Source organism: Muscardinus avellanarius (assembly GCF_963383645.1).
Source record: "Muscardinus avellanarius genome assembly, chromosome: 22".
Taxonomy (NCBI): Eukaryota; Metazoa; Chordata; class Mammalia; order Rodentia; family Gliridae; genus Muscardinus; species Muscardinus avellanarius.
The window spans coordinates 140,213-154,968 of NC_137808.1; the positions used below are offsets into that span (position 1 = coordinate 140,213).

Consider the following 14,756-nt stretch of genomic DNA (forward strand, 5'->3'; position numbering starts at 1 on the left):
ACATGGCGTATGCCTGGAATCCCAATATTTGAGAGGCTGAGATAGGATCACAGGTTAAGGACAGCCTCTACTACTTAGTAAGATCTTCAGCAGCCCAGTGGGACCCCATTTCAAACCAAAAAATTAGAACGACTGGGTATGTAGTTCAGAAATAGAAGGTCCGTGGGTTCAATCCCCAGCATCACAAAAATAATTAAATAAGACAAAAACTTTATGATCATGTCCACTGAGAGAGAAAAGGCATTTTGACAGAAACCTAACACCCTTCCATCATGAGCACACTCCACAAGCCGGGCGCGGCAGCGCACTTGTAATAGCAATGCTTGGAGCTGAGACAGGAGGATCCGGGTTCACGGCCAGCCTCGGATACTTGGCGAGTATCTTAAGGCCTCAGATAGTGAGGCCCTCTGCAACTCAGTGAGACCCTGTTTCAAAAGAAAGAATAAAAAATCGGACTGGGGTTGTAGCTGGAGGTAGATCTAGCCCTTGAGCTCTCAATTTCCAGTACCCCCCAAAATAAAAGACTAAACTAGGGCTGAGGGTGTTGCTCAGAGGTACAGTGCCCTTGCATTCAATCCCCAGTTCCATAAACACATACACACACCCAAAACAAAACAAAAAAACACACCAAAAAACAAAAGCAGTGTGCAACAGTAGTTACAGAGGCTAGGGAGTAGGGGAAATCAAGATGATAGTAAGAAGATGAAATTTCAGAAGATATTTGAGATCTACTGCACAGCTTGTTGAATATAATAACAGTATACTGTGCATTTCAAAATTGCCAAGAGAGCAAATTTCAAATGTTCTCAGGAAAAAATAAGGCTTAGTTTTCGTTTTTGTGGTAGGGATTGAGCCCAGGGGCATTCTACCTCTCCCTTCTTATTTATTTTTGTGGTGCTGGAGATTAAACCCAGGAGCATTCTACCTTCCAGCTACACTACCAGCCCTATTTTATTTTTCTTTTGAAACAGGGTTTCATTAGGTTGATGAAAGTTTCACTACTTGCTGAGGCTGTCATCGAATCTATGATTCTCCTGTCTCAGCTTCCAAAGCTCAGGAATTACAGGTGTGGACCACCACGCCCAGCCTATTTTTGGTTTGAAATGGGGTCTCATGAAGTTGCTGAGGCTGGCCTAAAGTCATAATCCTTCTGTTGCAGCCTCCCAAGTACTAGGATTACAAGTGTGCACCACCATGCCAGTCAGAACAGATGCATTCAATCTTTCTTTGATAATAAACATTTAGACTTCTGTTTGAGTCTATTATTGGTCTGCAAGTTATTTCTGTCAGCTTCAGACATTTGAAATTCTTGACTGATCAAATAATACAACAAAATACTAGTGTAGATCCTTGTCTTACCTGCGAGAGGTTTTAAAGCCCTGGGCATTACTTGCCTAACTCACAGGCTATGTGCAATCAGTCTCCAGGCTATGTGGAATCAGTCTCCGCTGAAAGTGTATTGTTACCTCAACACTTCAATTAAATCCTCTAAACGTCAGTGTCCTTTAATTTAATATGGACATACTGTTACTACTTTATGGGACTGGTAACAATGTAAGTATCCATTCTCGTCAGCAAAAGATAGCTACTATTATCATGAACTTCCTGAAAAATTCTCTAAAGCCAGAATTAAGCAGTGTATGTCTTTACTAAATATGATAAAATTATACAGTGAGTCTCTCAAATAGAATTCTTTTATTTGATTATAAAATATTAAATTCAACTTCACATCCTACAAAAAAATTTAAAACTACACGGGGTGTGGTGGCCACGCCGATAATACTTGGGAGGCTGAGACAGGAGGGTGGCAGGTTCCCAACCAGCCTGAGCAACTTAGTGGGGCCTTTGACAACTTAATGAAACCCTGTTTCAAAATAAAAAATAAAATAGGCCTGGGTTGTAGCTCAGAGGAAAAGTGAACCTGGGTTCAATGCCTGTGCAAAAAATTTAAAAAGTGTAAATCTCTGTAACTTTAGATTAGCAATGGTTTCTTAGTTATTACACTTATTCACAAGCAACCAAACAAAAAATAGGTAAGATAGACTTTATCAAAAGTAAAAACGTTGGCACTTAAAAGGCTATATAAAGAATATAAAAAGAAAACCGATAGGATGAGGAATATAACTTTCAAATTATATATTTGATAAGAGATTTGTTGCCAGAACACAAAAGAATCGTTGTAACTTAAGACAGAAAAAAAAAAAAATTAAGATACCCATCAAAGCAGTTGAATAGACTTTTTTTTTTTTTTTTTTTTGGTGATACTGGGGGTGGAACCCGGCTTTCAACCTCAGAGCTATACTCCCAGATCTATTTTATACTTTATTTGGAAACACTCGTAAGTTGCTGAAAGCCTCACTAAGTAGCTGAGGCTGGCTTTAAACCTGTGTGATCCTCCTGTCTCAGCCTCCCAAGTGCAGGGATTACACGCGTGTGCCACCACGCCCGGCTGAATAGACTTTTAAAGAAGATACGCAAATGGCCAGCAACCACGTGAGAGATAGGGCCACATCACAGCGACTCAAAACCACTGTGAGCAGCACTTTGCACACACGGGATGGTCACAGCAAAAAGGCTGGTGATACCAGGTGCTGACAGGAACCGAAGATGGTGCAGCTACTCTGAAAAACAATCGGGCAGTTCCTCACAGGTTTAAAAATAGAGCTGTTATTTGGCCAGCAATTCTCCTCTTAGGTATATACACAAAAGAAAATATCACATTCACAGAAAAACTGGTATACAACATTCCTAAGAACATTAATCCTCATAAGTGAAAAATGAGAGCCCAGTACTTAACAGCTAATGAACAGATAAGGAGAATGTGGTTTACATCCCGTAAGTGGCACATTATCTGGCAGTAAAAAGGAATGGAATGCTGGTATATACTACAACATGGGTCAACTCTGAGGAAATTATGCTAAGTCAAAGAAGCTGGTCACAAAAGACCAGGGTGTATGACTCCTGTTTATATAAAAGGTCCTGAGCAAAGCATTTATTTATATACAGACAGAATGTAAATCAGTGGTTGTACAGGGTGAGAGCTGAACAGGGAGACAGCTAAGGGTCTAGGGTTTCTGGGGGGCTACTTTTGGGGTAAAGGAAATGATCTGCAACCAGGTGTGGTGGCCACGCCTTTAATCCTGCATCTGGGAAGCTGAAACAGAGGATCACAGATTTGAGACCAGACGTGACAACCTAGTGAGGCTCTTGGCAACTGAGTGAGACCCTGTTTCACAATTAAAAATAAAATAGGGCTGGGGGTATAGCTCAGAGGCAGAACTAGAGACTGAACCCCTGGGTAGCCCCCCCAAACACAAAGTTCTGTAATTAGATAGTGGTGACGGTTGCATAATCTGTGAATTAAAAAGTTGCAGAACTATACACTTTAAACAACTGTATACTATGTGATATGGATCGTAATAAGGCTAATTCTTTTTAAGCAATGAGCCTGGTGTGGTGGCACATGCCTATAATCCCAGTACTTGGGAGGTGAAGACAGGTGGATTGTAGGTTGGAGATCAGCAGGCGGTAATTTATCCAGACTGTTTCAAAATAAAACACAAAAAGCCCAGGCTGAGGGTGCTGGGCATGGTGGCCTACACCTATAACCCCAGTATCTGGGAGGCTGAAACAGGAGGATTGCAGGATTGAAGCCAGCCTTGTCATCTTGGCAAGGCTCTTAGCAACTTAGGGAGACCCTGTTTCCAAATAAGAAATAGAATAAGGTGGAGAATGTAGCCTGAAGGTAGAATGCCTCTGGGAGCAATCCTCAGCACCACAATAAACGAACAAATAAATAGCGCCTAGGTGAGGTGACTGGGGCTGCGCTCCTCTTGAGCCCTCCGCCACCGTGGAGCTGTGGCAGGCACAGAGGGCGGTCAGCAGGGGTGCGGCCCTCCAGTGTATGTGGGGGACGATGCCTACAGGGAAGGGCAGGGTGGGCCAGAGGAGGCTCCTCCCCAGGTCTACAGCCGTCCTGGGGTCCTGGGCAGCAGGCTAAACTCCGGGGTCTGTGTCCTTACCTGATTAGGGACATCTTTGTATGTTTAAGATTCCGTTAAGCTGGGCGTGGTGGCGCATGCTCGTAATCCCCGCGCTTGGGAGGCTGACACAGGAGGATTGCACAGGTTCGAAGCCAGCCTCAGCTACTGAGTGAGGCTCTCAGCAACTTAGTGAGACCCTGTTTCCAAATAAAGTATAAAATAGGTCTGGGAGTAGAGCCTGGAGGTAGAAAAGCCCCTGGGTTCCATGCTCAGTAACACACACACACACACACAAGAAAAAAAGAAAAGAAATAAGATTCCATTAATATGAACAGCCCAGAGGACTCTACGGAGAGGGAGCGTGGACCGTGCTGGCAGTGGGACTCACGAATACATTTAGATGGAGTGAAAAGCCTTAACTACACCTGGTGTTCAGTGTAGTGATGCTTAAACTCTGAAGTGGCAGGTTAGTAGGAAAATGTCTGGGACACCCTACTCCTGAAGCTTAGAAAGGAGGGGTGGGGGCGCTGCCTAGATACGGTCTTGCTTGAAGGCAGTGAAGCAATGCTGGGGCCTCCTGCAGCCACGTATGAACTTCAAGCCTAATATTATGACCAGAAAGCAAGGAAGGAAACCTACTTTCTGCCAAAAGCATGCTGAGAGTCATTCGGCACAGTGATAAAAGGTGAATCTAGTAACGGGCTATAAAAACCCGAGATGTGTTTCTGCCTCACTGAAGTCTCCTTTCTGTCTTTTCTGCCTATGTCCGTCCTGGCCTCCACCGTCACCTGCCTCCTACCCCTTCAACCACTCAGGTTGCAAGAACAGAACTGCTTACTGACGCTGAGTACACCTGTGTGCCTGACAACACCCAGGTGTGTTAAAGCCCAGAGACGGCACTTCACAGGAGAACCCCTAGGACCGCAGCAAACTGGTGTCAACACACGATTACGCATGCGCCTTCCGGGGCCGTCTCCATCACCTGAAGGTAAAGCCAGCTGTTTCGACTTCGCTTCCTTTCTAAGGCTAGCCACGCTGCCCAGCACCCACACCCGCGTTGTCTCCAGAGCGTAACAAAGCCCTGCTCCCTGCCTGCCCTGCCGGACTCCTTGCCCGGTCCTGTAGCAGCCTAGACACTCCCCTGCCTGCCTGTGGCCACCGCGGAGGGCAGGCAGAAGAGTCCGCTCTCTCCTGTTTCCAAGCCCAGCAGGCACAGGAGGCCTTGCGCAGTGAACACTTGTGAGTGCCTTGCCGCAGAGCGACAGTCAGAAGTCTCTGCTCTCTAACCTCTGGCCTGGGGCTCTGCTTAGATTGTGCTTTTACTCTACTTTTGTGTCTAATTAGACTTCCGGTAGGAACAGTTCAACACCTACCCACCTAAGAAGCTCCCTGTGTGGATGAGGGAGTGTGGCTCCCCGACACAGGGATTTGAGGCCAATGGGACGTCAGTATGTGTTCACCCTGGAATGGGAACCGTCTCTAGCCAAGACAGCCCTACACTGCCTTGGCATTTCAGCTTTTTGATTTCTTTATTTGGTGCTGGGGAGTGAACGCTGGGGCATTCTACCTCTGAGCTCCGCCCCCAGCCCTAATTTATTTTGTATTTTGAAACAGGGTCTAAGTTGCAGAGGGCCTAAGTTGCTGAGACTGGCCTCAAACCTCTGATCCTCCTGTCTCAGTCTCCCAAGTACTGGAATTCCATGCACGCGCCACCACACCTGACTTTGTTATTTAATGAGATAAATATTTGAAAAAATTTGTATGATTCATATGCAGCTTTTGCTGAAGATGCATGAGTTGAGAAGGATGCTTTCTAAACCTACAACTGACTTTGAGTTTTGCTTGCAACATTCCCATGGGTGATTAACAGGCAGCACAGTTCACAGGGTATGAAAAAGGAGCTTCCGACGCAACACTCCCAGGATAATGACCCATAATGCCTAAGCAGGGGAAGGGTTCGAGCAGAGGACTCTCCAGCCTGCAGCGTGCGCTACATCCTCCTTTTGTACTCATTTAAGAGTTGGGTGTGGTGAAGGGTCACTGGGCAAAGATTTAACTCTCCTTGTCATGCAACCTGTGTCTGAGAGAGTGGAGTGAATGTACAGGAGGCTGCCGGTCGTGTGTGTGTGTGTGTGTGTGTGTCTGTGTGCATGTGCACATGCACACACGTACGTGACAGGACTGAACTCAGGCATTCTACCTCCGAGCTCCACCCCCAGGCCGATTTTAGTTTTTATTTGGAAACAGGGTCTTGCGCTAAGTTGCAGAGGGCCTCATGAGGTCGCTGAGGCTGGCTGAGAGCCTGTGATCCGCCTGCCTCAGCCTCCCAAGTACTGAGAGGACAAGTGTGCGCCACCACGCCCCACTAGAGGCTGCTGGTCTTCACGGAGTCTACCCTTAAGCACACAAAGGGTTTGAACCTTTTAAGGCTAGCCTGTGCACCGTATTTCTGAAGAATTACTTTTGATGACTTGCAAGTTCAGCTCTTCTTGAAGTGTAAAATCATTATAAATGAGCATTAATTTATATCAGAGTAATTTACCCACTTTTTAAATTGACCAATTGTTAGGATAGGTTTTTAAAAAGATGAAACTCTACCCCTAAAATCTTGGGGACAGAAACGAGATCCACAGTCAATGACTACTTCCCACAAATACATAAAACAATGAGATGTTTAAGAGTATTGCGGCTGGCCGGGCGTGGTGGTGCACACTTGTAATCCTAGTACTTGGGAGGCTGAGACAGGAGGACTGCAGGTTCACAGCCAGGCTCAGCTACTTAGTGAGACCCTCTGCAACTTAGTGAGACCCTGTTTCAAAAAATTTAATTAAAAAAAAAAACACAAAACAGGGCTGGGGGTATAGCTCAGAGGTAGAATGTCCCTGGGTTCAATCCCCAGCGCCAAAAGGGGGGGGGGGGCATTGTGACTCATAAATTCCTTGTTCATAGGCAAAATAACTAGCTAAAAAACAACAAGCAAACAGCTCTTGCCCCACCTGAATTTATCCAGCATACCCAAATACAAGTTCCTATGAAGAAACAATTTGCTAGGAGGTTAGCAAAGCCATAGATCCCAAACTGATGCTTCAAATACACGTGGATATCTGAATCTTTGGCTGTTTTGCTAAGTGCTTTAAAGACAGGCGCCTGCTGAAATGAGCTGCACTAAAGTAGGCTCCTCCCCGACGCAGAGGAGACCTCACACTCACCAAGCCGCTGGCTCCCTGCAGCTTCATTTACATTTTTCCTCAGCAATCTCCCAGGCCAACCAAACCAGCCAGGGTGGTTGAGGGAATTCACAGGCATGTGCTTTCAAACCCTGCCAGCGCTGATTCCACTCACCAGAACCAGACAGGGCTGTTTAAAGATGCCCTCTGTGTGACCTGCTGTGCTGAAGGTCAAGTGCAGGGCCTCTTCCTGTAACCATGGCAGCAGCATCTCCAGGTTCCTGTAGTTTCACCAGCTGCTGACACAGTTTGTCTAATAATATGATTAACTGCTTCTAGGGAAGACACTGTGCTTTACAAAGCTCTCCCTTCACCTAGATTGTTGCCTTTGCTAAATTCTCTCCTCCACCCTCCTTCCCTAAAGGATTTCCTCTCTGTAACAGACCTAGCACAATAAGGCTACCATGGAATCCAACCAACTCAAAACAGTTTTAAAACTCTCAGGAGTGGAGAGATCTGAAGAACGCAAATGTTCTGCACACAGCACCTTCGCCCTCACACTGCATCTGAGGTAGAAGAAATACAAGAAGCACAGCAGTACTTGGGAGGCTAGGACAGAGGGTCACAGGCTCAAGGCCTGCCTCAGTAACTGAGCAAGACCCTTGGCAACATCGGGAGGCTCTGTGTCAAAGGCAAAATTAAAATAAAAAGGGCTGGAGTTGTAGCCCAGAGGTAGACTGTCCCCTGGGCTCAATCTCCAGGAAGGAAGGGAGAGGGGGAAAGGAGACGTTAAGGAAGGAAAAAGAAAATGTAACTGATATGAACGCCTTGTATAACGGTCTGCCACGCCCAAGGTTCTGGGAAGCTTACATATTTTTACCCATCTACTTTTGAGAAATACTTAGAGAACTAGAAAGATTATCTACTGACTAAACATCAGGCACTTACAAAGGATCTGGAGATGGATATGGCTAGAGCTATATACACAGAAACAACAGTCTAGTGCTTACTCTAGGAAATAAGGCTAGCCAGGCGTGGTGGCGCACGCTTGTAATCCCTAGGACTTGGGAGGCGGAGACAGGAGGATCACAGGCTGGAGGCCAGCCTCTGCTACCTAGTAGTGGGGCTCTTCACAACTTAGTGAGACTGTTTCAAAATAGAGTATATAAGCTGGGCATGGTGGGATGGGGGCAGAGGCGGAGGATCACGGCTTGAGGACAGCCTCAGCTACTTAGCGAGGCTCATCGCAACTCAATGAGACCCTGCTTCAAAAATAAAAAGACTAAAAAATAGGACTGGGGTGTAGCTTGGAGGTAGTATGCCTGGGGTTCCATCCCCAGTACCAGAAAAACAAACAAACAAACAAACAAACAAACAAAGTACACACACAAAATATATATATATATATATATATATATATAAATATATATATATATATATATATATTTTTTTTTTTTTTTTTTTGGTGGTACTGGAAGCCCTTCTATCTCCGGGGTACACTCCCAGACCTATTTTATACTTTATATTAAGCCAGCGTGGCTGGCTTCGAACCTGTGCGATCCTCCTGTCTCCGCCTCCCAAGCACAGGGATTATAAGCGTGCGCCACCACGCCCGGCTAAATGAGTATATGTTTTTTAAAAAATAGGGCTAGGAGTGTAGGATGGAGGTAGAATGAATGCCCCTAGGTTCACGCCCCAATTCTGCAAAACAGAAAAGAAAAGAAAGCTGAAGGCTGGGTATAATAGTGCATACTCCTGTAACAAGGGTACTTGGGAGACTGAGATGAGAATCACAGGTTTAGCAAGACTCTGTTTCAGAATAAAAAATAGGGCTGGGGTTGTAGCCCCCAGGCTCAATTCCCAGTACCACACACACACACAAATAAATTTTTAAAAAATGACTGCAGTAGCCGGGCGTGGTGGCGCACGCTTGTAATCCCCGCACTTGGGAGGCAGAGACAGGAGGATCGTGCAGGTTAGAAGCCAGCCGCGTGCGCTGACTTAGGAGACCCTGTTTCCAAATAAAAATGTAAAAGAAAAAAAAAAATGACTGAGGTGCTAGCTTGGAGGTAGAATGCCCTGGGTTCGACCGCCAGTGCCCAAAAACAAACAACAAATAAACAAAAATACAAAGAACTGGAGTGGACACTTTTCCAAGAGGAGACAAGCTGTTAGACACCACTCATCTTTAGGGAAATGGAATTCAGACTCACAATATCACTTTACACCCATTAGTATGGCTTAGTGAGGCCCTCCGCAACTTAGTGAGACCTTGTTTCAAGATAAAGAGTAAAAAGTAGGGCTGGAGTGGAGCTTGAAGGTAAAATGGCCTGGGTTCAATTCCCAGCACCACAAAAAAAAAAAAAAAAAAAAAAAAAAAAAAAAAAAAAAAAAAAAAAGCCTGATGCAATAACACATGCCCAGAATCCCAGTTACTCCAGAGGCTGAGGCAGGAGGATCACTCAAGTTCCAGGTCAGCCTGGGTAACTTCAAAAAGCCCTGTCTCTAAATAAAAAGTGAGCTGGATATATAGTTCAGTGGGTACAATCCCCAGTACTACTGGGGGGGGGGGATCTAGAAAATAATAAGTGCTGTTGAGAACATAGAGAAACTGGAACAAAAAGAGATAGTTTCAGTTATTTTCCTATTTGTAGATGACATGATCCTATATTTACAAGACCCCAAAAACCTCAACCGAAGGGTTTTCCTAAAGCTAATTAACAAATTCAGCAAAGCAGTGGGATACAAAAATCAATCTAAAAACAATCAAATCAGTAGCCTCTCTATACACCAACCATGAATCAATTGAAAGAGATTTCTGGAAAACAATTTCATTGACAACAAAAATGATAAAATACCTAGGAATAAATCTAACCAAGGAGGTAAAAGAAAATGAAAATTAGAAAATCCTAATTCTGCTTGTATGACGTACCTAGACTCAAATTCAGAGAGGATGGTGTTTTTAGGGGTGTAGAGGAAGGGAGCCTGGGGATTTAATATTAATAAGTACAAGATTTTCAGAGGGCTAGAGATGGACGGTGGGGAGGACTGTACAGCAAGGCGAAGGTACTTGAGGCCACTGAACTAACTAGACACTTAAACCTGGTTCAGATGGAAAATCTATGTTCTATATATTCTACTACAATGTAAAAGGGTTCAAATGGGAATTTGTGTTATTTATGTTTTATCACAAAACAGTCACTCTAAAACAAAAAGTGTCTATACTTGGTCAATCAAGAAATAGCACGATAAAGGTATTTTTAGAAGCAAGGAGTTAGACAGCAGAGGATTCAAGTTTGGAGAAGACTTAGCAAGAAGGAAAAGGTAGGGCTGGTTCAGAAGCCTGTTCTTTTTAGTTCCAAGCTTAACATAATACTGGCCACCCTTTAAATCAATCTGTCCATCCACCTATGTATGTATGTATGTAGGTTCTACTTTGACAAGAAAATTAAAAATGCAAAGTGTCCTGTTGGGCAGAATTAACCAACCGTTATCATAATGACCTGGGCGTGCAGGTCCTGGAAGGGCAAAACCTGAGCAGTGCCTATGCTTTCTCCCCATTGCAGATGTGTCCTTGCCAGTGCTGTTTAAGAACTGCGAGCTCTGTTTTTAAAACATTCCCTTCCATGGAAACATTACTGTAAGTTTTCTACAATAAAGACGTAAGCCCAGACTTTGAATAAGAGTAATAAAGACGCTGGCCTTTTCAGCCAGCGTGAGACGTTCCTACTCAGAGCCTATGCTCTTCGTCCAGGGATCAAGGAAAAGCCTGGCAGAGACCTAGAAAGCCAGCTCACTTCCACTGCATCAACACCCAGGGTTTCAGTGCACAAATGATTGCTTTCTTCTACTCAGCAAACACTTAAAAAGCCTCAGCAAGCCAAGCAGTGTCACACTCCTGTATTTCCAGTATTTGGAAGGCTGAGACAGAAAAATCGCAAGTTTGAGACCAGCTTGGGAGACTTGGTGCAATGGTTTCAAAATAAAAAGTAAAAAGGGCTGGGATTGTAGCTCGCAGGATGCCCCTGGGCTCAATCCCCATTACTAAAAATAAAGGCAAACAAAAACAAAAAAAAACCTCAGCACGTTAACTCCTAAATTTCTCCTAGCTCGGAACATCTTATACCATTACAAAAGTATCTCTTTGTTTATATCTTTTTTTTTTTTTTGTCAGTTCTGGGGATTGAACCCAGGGGTGTTCTATCTCTCATCCCTTTTGTTTTGAAACAGGGGCTTGCTAAAATTTGCTGAGGGCCTAGATAAATTGCCCAGGCTGAGAACCTATGATCCTCCTGTCTCAGCCTCCCAATTATTGGGATTACAGGTGTGGGCTACCACGCACACCAACTCCAAAGACCTTTACACCTTTACTATAGGTAACAATTAAAAAATATAGTATGTGTGTTTATGCGTCTGCATCTGCTTTGAATTTCCAGTCATGGAGGGAAATCTTGAAGTCTTAGAAAAATTAAAGCCCCTCTGGAAAAATTAACTTCATTCATAATATGAACGACAAGCTTAATTCTCCACTAGGTGTACGTGAGGTCTCAGCGCTCCGGTTACCGGTTTTTATCTGTCCCTATTATTTCTTTCTTAACAACTTCCATAGCTGATGGACATTTGATTTACACTCCAACCAGGAACACGCGAAATTTCCAATTTCTCTACATCCTCAAAACAAATGGCTCAACTTAAACCAACAATGAAAACAAAAACTTCATCATTTAAAAAGCATGGCACCTGCTAACACTCTCCAGGTGGCATAACTTCACTGTGTCCTCACAGCAACCCAGGAGCGGCCCATTTCTGAGGTGGGTAAAGAAAGCGTAAGACCAGCCGCAGACGCAGGGCAAGGTCGGTGTGATCTCATGGCCAGACTCACTGTGGAGAGCGCCCTTCTTTTTACTTTGTGGTACTGGGGAGGAACCTGGGGACATTCTACCTCTGAGCTACACCCCCAGCCCATTTTAGTTTTTATTTTATTTATTTATTTATTTATTTATTTATTTATTTATTTATTTATTGCGGGTCTAGGGATGGAACCCAGGGGCATTTGATCTCCGAGCCACACCCCCTGCCCTATTTTTTATTGTTTATTTTGAAACCAGGTGTCACTGAGTTGCAGAGGGCCTCACTAAGTAGCTGAGGCAGTCCGTGAACTGCGAATCCTCTGGTCTCAGCCTCCCAAATGCTGGGATTACAAGCGTATGCGATCACACCCGGCTAGTTTTTATTTTGAAATAAGGCTTCACTAAGTTGCTGACCCCCTAACCTGTGATCCTCCTGTCTCCACCTCCCAAAAACCAGGCTTGCAGGCACACACCCCCTCCCCACAGAGAGCCCCTTTCTACCAAGATCCTGCCCTCTCCCACCACCCCTCTAGTGGGGCCCATCTCATCCTTAATGCCTCTGTCAAAGAACTCCTGGAGAATAAAAGGCCTGTTTTACTACCTACCAGTGTCCCCTTCCTGGCCCAAGGGAAGGAGAGGAATAAGCTCCTTCACAGTTCGCTGACTAAATAACCCTCCAAAGCTGAGGATTAATAACCCTTCAGGTTGGATCCTTTATTCCCATTACTGCCTGCCACTGCTGGCCTGCAATCAATCCCAGTACTTGGGAGGCAGAAACAGGAAGGTCACAGGTTCGAGGCCAACCTCAGCAACTTAGCAAGACCATTTCAAAATAAAAAAATGAAAGGGGTTGGGTTGTAGCTTGGAGGTAGAATGACCCTGGGTGGTTCAATCCCCAGTACTACCCAAAAAAAGTCTTCTCTGGATGTCATTATTTGGTAAATTTGTCTTTGTATTAGAAATATGACTCAAAATGCACATCTGAAATGGCTCCAGGTTACAGTACGACCCAGCTTAACTGAAGGAGCGCTACAAGAAGTGAAAAGACCTGGGTCCGAATCGCAGCCCTGCTACAGTGCACCCCTGGCCAATGACTCTGGGAATACTAAGAGTACTGACCTCCAGAGGTTGAGAGAACCAGGCCCTGGCATGGGCCTGGTGCCGAGTGAATATTCAAAGTACCTTAGAAATGATGACAGACTGTGCTTTTCAAGATGTGGCCCTGACTACCTCCTGCACACCTCAAGAGGCCTGTACACACTGAGCTACTGATGCCCTCCCCGGAATCCGCCCAGAGCTCCCCACCCCACTCCCCTCGGTCTGTGTGACAAAGCTTGCTTGTCACTCAGGACCCAGCTCCAGGCCCACCTACTCCACATGGAGGTCCTCCTCCAAACCCCCCCGACTGCTCCTCAACAGGGACCCTGGCTGACTCGGCTTCACGGGCCTCAGCCCTAGGGCCAAAGGCAGGTGGCAGTGACCGCTGACCACACAGGTGACGGGCCTGACACCATTCCTAGAGGAACCAAGTGTGCAAGGAACGAAGACTACACGACCCCGAGTCAGAATCACGTTCCACTCCCTTTAGGCTCAGGGTAACACTCACTGCACGCGGCATCCTACTCATGTCAAGAAATGTGGTGGATAAACGCTCTGGCTTTTATTTTTCCTTCTACGGCATCCTGCTTTGGATGCGGAGCACATGCGATCCCTTGGGACTGTTTCGAAGCCACGGAGCACACTGCTTTTTCTTCCCTTTCAAAAGCAAGGGCGGCAGCCCCTGTCACTCACCTCAGCCACCTGCTGGGTCCCCACTCTGTGCTGAACCAGCCCCTTCACATTTGTAGCCATGGTGAAGCAAGATCATTACAGAACCTGTTTGGAAAGATGCAGCAACTTCTATCAGGTGTGGAGAAAGCGAGCTACTTGAAAACTACTACTAGTCAAATTCCTGCTGGTGCCATCGCCCCGGGGCGGTGCCCTCTACCAGGCCGGGCCAAGCGTCTTCAACGGTAAGGACCCAAATTAATTTGCAGAAACATTTTGATTTGGGAACAAAACTTTTCCTGGTAAGTACAGATAAAGAGGAATCTTAAGTTTAATGACTGGACCTCCAGGGCTATAACTGCCCAGAGGGCCGGGAGTCAGCCGCACCTGTTGGATGGCTCGGTACGCAGAACAGGAAGGTGGTCATCTGAGACAGGTGCTCTGGAGAGCGACGTGGAGAAAGCACTAGATTGCTATCACCGGCCCTACCTGTGTTACAACTGGCAGAGAGAGAAGCCAAACCCGCCCGGGACTAACACACCTTTCTACAGGCTGAAGGGCAAACACCTTCACTGATGAAGAAAGGCACAGGGGGAGTCTGCTGATAAAAACGGTTCCCTGCGATCTATCAACCTGTATGTTTAAGTCCTCAGCCACTAGAAAACCACACACAATTCAGGCTTTTACTCAGAGAAAATAGATTTGATGGCACGCTTTGTAAGAATTGAGGAAAATCATCCCAAGACCAAAAGGTGCACTGGCCAGGGTCACCTAAGCACACAGGCACTCAGCACCCTGGCTGGCCTCTCCTGCTCAGGAGATAGGGCCCCTGAAGACTGCATACAATACTGCCGCCTTCCAGCGCTCCATCTCAAAGACCTCACACAGGGAGCCCACATTGGCTCTACTTCCTACACACTCACTGACAGCACAAGTCCCATGCTTTTGCACATAAAGCCTGTACAAACGCACCTGCTTGTCCTTCCTCC

At 45.6% G+C, this 14,756-nt stretch overlaps 1 protein-coding gene across 1 annotated transcript in view; it reads right to left on the reverse strand.

Moving 5' to 3' along the window:
- NR2C2 (nuclear receptor subfamily 2 group C member 2) overlaps positions 1–13,851 on the reverse strand; it is a gene marked incomplete at both ends in the record, with an annotated part of 43,759 nt that extends 29,908 nt beyond the window's left edge. The window contains one exon of the mRNA XM_080718089.1: positions 13,792–13,851. Within this exon, the coding sequence (XP_080574215.1) occupies positions 13,792–13,851 (60 nt within the window). The remainder of the gene's footprint in view (positions 1–13,791) is intronic.
- Positions 13,852–14,756: the final 905 nt, after the last annotated feature.